Here is a 7,142-nt window from a genome sequence, read left to right on the forward strand (position 1 = left end):
CATGTTTAAATATCACACATTCATACACAGAAGTCACTTTCGAAACAGCGTAATTATCTTTCACAAGCGTTATTCTCATCAACCACGTACATGATTTTGGTACGCTAGTTCATCCAAAAATAGGAAACTAAATCACTCTTTCCCTCTTAAATATCCTTGCCTATCACGTGCTTTAATTAATCTTTCACACTAATTTTATTATTTTATTTTAAGAATTCCAACCTTTTTTTACGGATACAATTCAACCTTATTTTTTTTTTTTTCCCTACACACCTTATTGCTTACGTCACACAATATCAACTAGTACACCCCCCACCCAATATATAAAAGGAAGAGTAGAGCTTCATGATTTTTGGAAGCCAGCCAAAGTTAGTTGTTCTCTCTACACTTTGCGTTTTCTTTCTTCTTCACAAAGCAAAAACAAAATCATCATAGAAACAAAAACAACAATTGCAACATGGATTGGGTACGAGGAGAAACTGTTGGAAGAGGAAGCTTTGCAACTGTTAATTTAGTTATACCTAAAGGAAATTCATATTCCACTCCGACAGCCGTCAAAACATCCGAGGTTTCAACCTCGTCTTCACTCAAAAATGAGAAACATGTTCTTCATCAACTTGGTTCTTGTCAAAGAATCATTCCTTGTTTCGGAGATGGTTACACTTTTGAGAATGGCAAAGAGTATTACAATTTATTTCTCGAATACGCCTCTGCGGGTACTCTCTCCGATCAAGTGAAACTCAATGGTGACCGGATACCGGAGCAACACATTCGTCGTTACACGAGGTCAATCGTCGAGGGACTTGATCATATTCATCGCAATGGATTCGTTCATTGTGATATAAAGCTTCAAAATATTTTGGTATTCAATGATGGTGATATCAAAATTGCTGATTTTGGTCTTGCCAAGAAAACAGGGCAAAAACAGAGTTTTGAATGCAGGGGAACTCCACTTTTTATGTCGCCGGAATCAGTGAAAGACGGCGAGTATGAATCTCCTGCGGATATATGGGCACTTGGGTGTGCAGTGGTGGAAATGGTAACAGGAAAACCAGCTTGGAATTTGGAGAAAGATTCAAATATGTGGTCGTTGTTGCTTCAAATTGGTGCTGGAGAAGAATCACCATTGATACCACAAGAATTATCAAAAGAAGGAAAAGATTTTGTTGAGAAGTGTTTTGTGAAAGATCCAAGAAAAAGATGGACGGCTGAGATGCTTTTGAATCATCCTTTTGTTGAAGAAGTGAAGAATTTCGATGAATCATCACCAAGATGTCACTTTGATTTCAATGATTGGGTTTCTAATGTGAGTGATTCGGTTCCGAATTCACCGGAACCAGAGGAGTTAAGTCCATGGGATTTTAATTCTAGTTTTGGTTCTGCGGTGGACCGGCTCAGGCAGCTTGTGACTGATGAACGGTTGGTTAGTTTGTCGGAATTAGATAGTTGGATTAGTGTTAGGTGAAATTGGAAGTTTTTTTGGCAGAGGTGAAACAGAGTAAATTAGAGGTAGAAGATGGATCATTGTGATTTTTTTGGTAACAATGATCGTTGTAATTAATTAGGTCCTGGTTTGATTTTGATTACTCGAATTCGTTTATTCTATAGAATGTAGTACATAGATTCTTGATTTGAGATCTTATTACTTGGTGGTGGAAGAGTTTTACTTGTGTGTTGGGAAGATTGTGGCCCTTTGTACATTGGCTGATTTTACAATACAATACTATATTTTTATCTTTACTCAATTACTATTATTTGATTGATTTTTAGATTGAATTTTGAAGAATTGTGGATAATTCATTCAACACTTAATAAAAATTAATTATAACGTAACGTTTTTCCCTAAAATAGAAAGAAATATTAAACTCAATTTAGTGGGGAATCACCTCTCCACATAATATCTCTGGTAATTATCAACTGAGTTACACTTACAAAACCATTAAACTTAATTTTTATTGTGTTAAGTATATCACTCACCCCATTTGCAAAAGTCAATCTAAAATTCATAGAGTAATACCATTTAAGTAAATTTAAGTTCTAGTTTTGTCTATGAAAAGACACGTAGATCAATGAATTCTATTAAAAATAGTCTGTCAATGTTTTCGACAAAGATTAGGTAAAAATAAAATCGATTGATAATTCACACTGATAGTATGATTGAAAACTACAATATTTTTACGATTTATACTTTATACAAGAATGTTTAATGGACACCCACTTGTCGAAAATTGTGTCTAATTCATGTAGTTGAATTCAACATAATTTTGACCGTGGAATAAATTAACTATCTACTCAAACAAATTGACCATTAACACAATTAATCAAATGTATGGGTACTACTATGAGATGAGAAGTTTTAGGAATTAATTGTATAGAATAGGGTCAGACTAAAAGGATGAACATTATTATTCAACGGATGATTGCTTGCTGGCACAAAGAGAGAATATAAACAAGGTTTATAAGTATAACCTTTCTGTTGGTTAATTCAGTGTCAAATATCCAAAGTTTATTCTTTTGCCTCAATCCACTTTGAAAAAGCCTACGACTCGGTAGACTGGAACTATCTAGACTTTGTGATGGAGAAGATGGGATTTTGTGTCAAATGGAGAAATTGGATTTCGGAATGCCTTCGATCAACTTTTATGTCAGTTTTAGTGAATGGAAGTCCTACCGAAGAATTTGGTGTTGGGAGGGGATTGAGGCAAGGCGACCCATTATCGCCGTTCTTATTCTTATTGGCGGCAGAAGGGTTCAATGTTATGATGTCAAAATCAGTGCAATTGGACTTATTTGAAGGGTATCAGTTTGGTGGTGACGGAATCAGAGTGTCTCACCTCCAATATGCTGACGATACTTTGATTGTGGGTAAAAAGAGCTGGAAAAATGTTTGGGCCATTAAGGCAATCATGCATTTGTTTGAATTAGTTTCTGGACTGAAAGTTAACTTTCACAAAAGTCTTTTAGTCGGGGTTAACATTCATCAATCGTGGATGGATGAGGTGGCAGGTGTGTTAAGTTGCAGATTGGGGTATTTACCTTTCAAGTACTTAGGTCTCCCGATTGGAGGTAATCATGGCAGAGAGGGTCTGTGGAAACCTGTGGTGGATGTAGTGAGAAATCGTTTGTTCAAATGGAATAATAGACATCTTTCTATCGGTGGTAGAATTGTCCTCTTGAAGTCGGTCTTGTACGCTCTACCTGTCTATTTTTTGTCTTTCTTCAAGGCTCCGTCGGGTATAATCTCTAAACTTGAATCTCTTTTTAAAATTTTTTTGTGGGGTGGGGGGGTAGAATCTAGGAAAATCAATTGGGTTCAATGGAATAAAGTTTGTCGAGTTAAAGAAGAGGGAGGGTTGGCAATTAAGAATTTAAAAGCGTTCAATTTAGCCTTATTGGGTAAATGGGAATGGAGAATTCGTTCAGAAAAAGACAGTTTGTGGGTTAAAGTTCTGTCCAGTAAATATGGTGAAACAAATGGAAGAATAAATAGGGATGGGAGACATTGTTCGGCATGGTGGAGAGATATTCAAAATATTGAGAGGGGAGTCTGGGGATTTAAACCAAATTGGTTCTCTGATAGATTGAGGAGGAATATAAGAAGTGGTGAAGAAACTCTTTTGTGGATAGATCCTTGGACAGAGGGTGGATCTTTGATGAATAGATATCCGGGGCTCTTTGTGTTGGCTGAAAATAAAGAAATTTCATTGAAAGAAGTGATGCAGGGGGGGGTAGACAAGGCTCTGTTAGATGGAGGAGGGGTTTGACGGAAGAAGAAAAAATGTTGGAGTTGGAAATAATAGAAAAGGTTCAAGGGGTTCGATGTAAAGAAGATGAGGAAGATAAGTGGGACTGGTCTAGAAATGGCTATTCGGTAAAGGAAGCATATTCATCGATCATAGAAGGATATGTGGCAGAAGATTCAAGCGAGCTTGCCGATGTTTGGAATGATTTAATACCTTTAAAAGTTTCAGTTTTGGTGTGGAGATTAATGCAAAATAGGATCCCGACAAAAGATAATCTAGTCAAAAGAGGAGTTCTGACTGAATCGCAAAAGTTATGTTCGTTTGGATGTGGAAAAGAGGAAAATGCGTCACATGTATTTTATGAATGCAAGTTAGCAGCTGAGGTTTGGCAACAGGTTCTAAAATGGTTAAATATATCCAGTGCATTACAAAACACAGCTCTGTCTAATTTCCTTCAGTTTAAGGGTCTGATAGCAAGTGGTAGAGTGAGGACAGATAGGTTCAGTGTCATCTGGTATGCTTGCATTTGGATATTGTGGAAAGGTCGAAATGAGAAAATCTTCAAAGACAAAAATGGATCGCTGGAAACTTGGCTTGAAGGAATAAAGTTATTGTCATGGAAATGGTTAACCTGCAAGCTACATGGGTTTAAATACAACTTTAATCATTGGTCTTTAAATCCTATGGACTGTTTGGGAATAAAGATCACTTAGTGTCGGGAAAGTAGAATTGGTTTTATCTTATCTGTCTTAGCAGAATTTGCTGCAGTGGAATGTTTGTTTGGTCTTTTAATGTTCATCGTCGATTTGGTGCTATCAATATGTTCCTTAGGCTGGGCTTGAAGTATATGTATAGATTGCTTTGGAGAGTATGTTTATGTGCTTCTGGTTTTAGCTTTGGCTTGGGCTTGTGCTTCTTCATCAATTGGGGTGGTTATTCCTTTGAGCTATTTCTGCAGTATCTGACACAATGGATTGCTGTGCTCACTTTATTCATGTTTCATCAGCATTTTACCTCTAATTGGTTCCAGTTTAGCAGATGTTTGAGCTCTTGTTCGGCTCTGATTGGTTCTTTTTAGGAGTGGGGCGAAGCTTGAGGACTAGTGGTTTTCTGTCATCTATTTTATGTTTCCATTATTATGTACTCCCTCCGTTTCAAAATGAGTGTCGTTTTAGGTGTTTACACACATATTAAGAAATGCAATGATTAAAAGAAAGAGAATGGTTATTTTACCAAATTATCCTTATTAACTATTGGTTAGTTTTAAAAGTAATACTTTGGAAGTTGTGTGCAGAGTATTAATTGGAGGGTACAATTGAAAAGAAAAAGTTATTATTGCATTGGAAACTGAAAGCGATATTCATTTTGAAACAATTTTTTTTGGCTAAAGCGACACTCATTTTGAAACGGAGGGAGTATATGTATTTCTGGGAGTAGCTTCCTAATTGTATTTGCTTTTGTAGTAGTTGTTAGTGGAGTTTGGGTGATTGGAGCTTGAAACTCTATCTTTTAGTGTTGTATTCACTTTTGGTGGTACCACTGGTACCATTTTAATATATTTAATAAATTTTCTTGGCCTTTCAAAAAAAAAACCCTTCGTTGACAAATATTTTGTCAATGGGTAAAAACTATGAATGACTTGGTGTTGGTTGACATTCGTTTCTTCCTTTTAATTATGATTTCCGTTAACAACGATGATTAGGACTTTCAAATTTCAAGTGTGAAAGTATACAGTCATGAAAATTGCTCTTCACCCTGCACATATTGCTCGCGCCCTGCAGCCGTCCCAATTATACCCTTGCGTAAGTTAACTAACGCAAGTGTAAATGTCTGCGTTAGTTAACATACGTTACACAACTTAAGTCACACAAGTGAAAAATACTGCGTGAGTTAACTCACGCAGCCATTAACACATGCGTGAGTTAACTCATGTACATTCTGTGCATGAAACCAGAAGAGGCAGAAACCTCCATTTTCCCTATTTTTTCAATCCTTCTTTCATACATTCATTCAAGCATACATTTTTCATCATTCATTCAAGCATTAACTCATAATTATATTACGAAAAATATCATAATTAAACAACGGAATAAAATAACGCATAATGTCATAAAAGCGCCAAAAAGCGCAAATGTAATAGGATTACAACCAAATCCTTCAAAATGTCATAAAAAACCTAGAAAATATCGTAAAACCCTACTCCCGTGGACTCCTACTCCTCCTCCGCAGAGTCGGCACTTGCTCCAGCATGCTCCACTCTGACTGTATGCCCTGCATCAAGCGCATAACCTCCTCTGGATCATGAAACACAGCAGGATGTCCCATTGCACCGTCCACTCTAGCTCTGATGTTGCTGATGATCTGGTATGGGTCTGGAGGTTGTCTGGCCCACTGCTGCTCAACAAGAACCTCCTCGTAAGGAGGGACGGGACGAGGAGGGGCAGCAACTGCGTAGTCAAGAATGGCCGCAGGGGGGTTCACAATAGGATGTGACACTCTAACGAACCATCTCATATACCCCTTAGTATGAGCCCACAACTGGTTATCCGGAACCGGATGACCCCTCTGCTGATGGCTGAGGACATGTAGAGCAAACTCAATGAAGGTCTGGGCCACATCATATGCCGCAAGAAGCTTAATGTCTGTAGGAGGCTTGGGAATAGTCTGGACATACCCGTACTGCCTAAGAACCCGCTCTGGCAAGTGACGGACCATCCTGTCGCTGCCGGCCATGATCCATCCGGAGTACCAACATATGTCCTGAAAGAGTGTGATGTGTCGTCGTCTCTCGTACGACATCCAGGTGACATGAGAAAGGTCCATCAAATCAATGGCAGTTCGGTAGTGTTCCGGATCAGAAAATCACCTGGGAGGTTTCCATTTACTCACAAGCGGGGAAACAGTAGGGTCGTACGCATTATCATCAATCCTCAGAATGATGTTCGAGAAATGCGCCAAAGTCCATCCCTGCAAACACAAAGAAACAAATATTTACATCACCACAAGAATTATACAAACAACTAAACATTTACGATCCAATAAGTAAAAAAAGAAGAAAAACAAATATTACCACAAGCAATGTCATGTAACCACCACAGGAGGCCACAGATGAGTCGGAGGTAAGAGATAGCTGCTCATATAGGAAAGCAAGTCTCATCCCACCCCATGACCAGCTGTCCAACATGTCCATATCTTGCAGCGCAAGCAGCCAAAGCAGATTAATGTTTTTGCTGTTCTTGCTGGACAAAATGGTCCAGCCAAGCAAGAGCAACAAAAAGCTTGCTCGTGTTGCTCCTCTAGTGTGTCAATCTCAAGAAGCTGGTTACACCTATTCAAGAGCTCCTCGTATCGCCTCTTCAGTACACTAAAACTGATGTGAGAACCACCCTGTTTTGTCAG

At 38.2% G+C, this 7,142-nt stretch overlaps 2 protein-coding genes and 1 pseudogene across 3 annotated transcripts; 2 read left to right on the forward strand and 1 right to left on the reverse strand.

The window, feature by feature from the left end:
* The first annotated feature begins 356 nt into the window (after window positions 1–356).
* LOC146901047 (mitogen-activated protein kinase kinase kinase 20 pseudogene) lies at window positions 357–1,745 on the forward strand (annotated as a pseudogene). The gene has a single exon (XR_015023159.1). The product of XR_015023159.1 is annotated as a mitogen-activated protein kinase kinase kinase 20 pseudogene (transcript).
* Window positions 1,746–3,778: 2,033 nt separating this feature from the next.
* On the forward strand, window positions 3,779–4,456 carry LOC146901048 (uncharacterized). The gene has a single exon (XM_085737011.1). The coding sequence runs from the start codon at window positions 3,779–3,781 to the stop codon at window positions 4,454–4,456; it is 678 nt and encodes a 225-aa protein (XP_085593137.1).
* A 1,483-nt stretch (window positions 4,457–5,939) lies between these two features.
* LOC146901049 (uncharacterized) lies at window positions 5,940–6,476 on the reverse strand. Its single transcript, XM_085737012.1, has one exon. The coding sequence runs from the start codon at window positions 6,474–6,476 to the stop codon at window positions 5,940–5,942; it is 537 nt and encodes a 178-aa protein (XP_085593138.1).
* Between the last annotated feature and the right edge of the window lie 666 nt (window positions 6,477–7,142).

Source organism: Medicago sativa, chromosome 8, assembly GCF_051527215.1.
Source record: "Medicago sativa cultivar Bolivia chromosome 8, Bolivia_mono, whole genome shotgun sequence".
Classification (NCBI taxonomy): domain Eukaryota; kingdom Viridiplantae; phylum Streptophyta; class Magnoliopsida; order Fabales; family Fabaceae; genus Medicago; species Medicago sativa.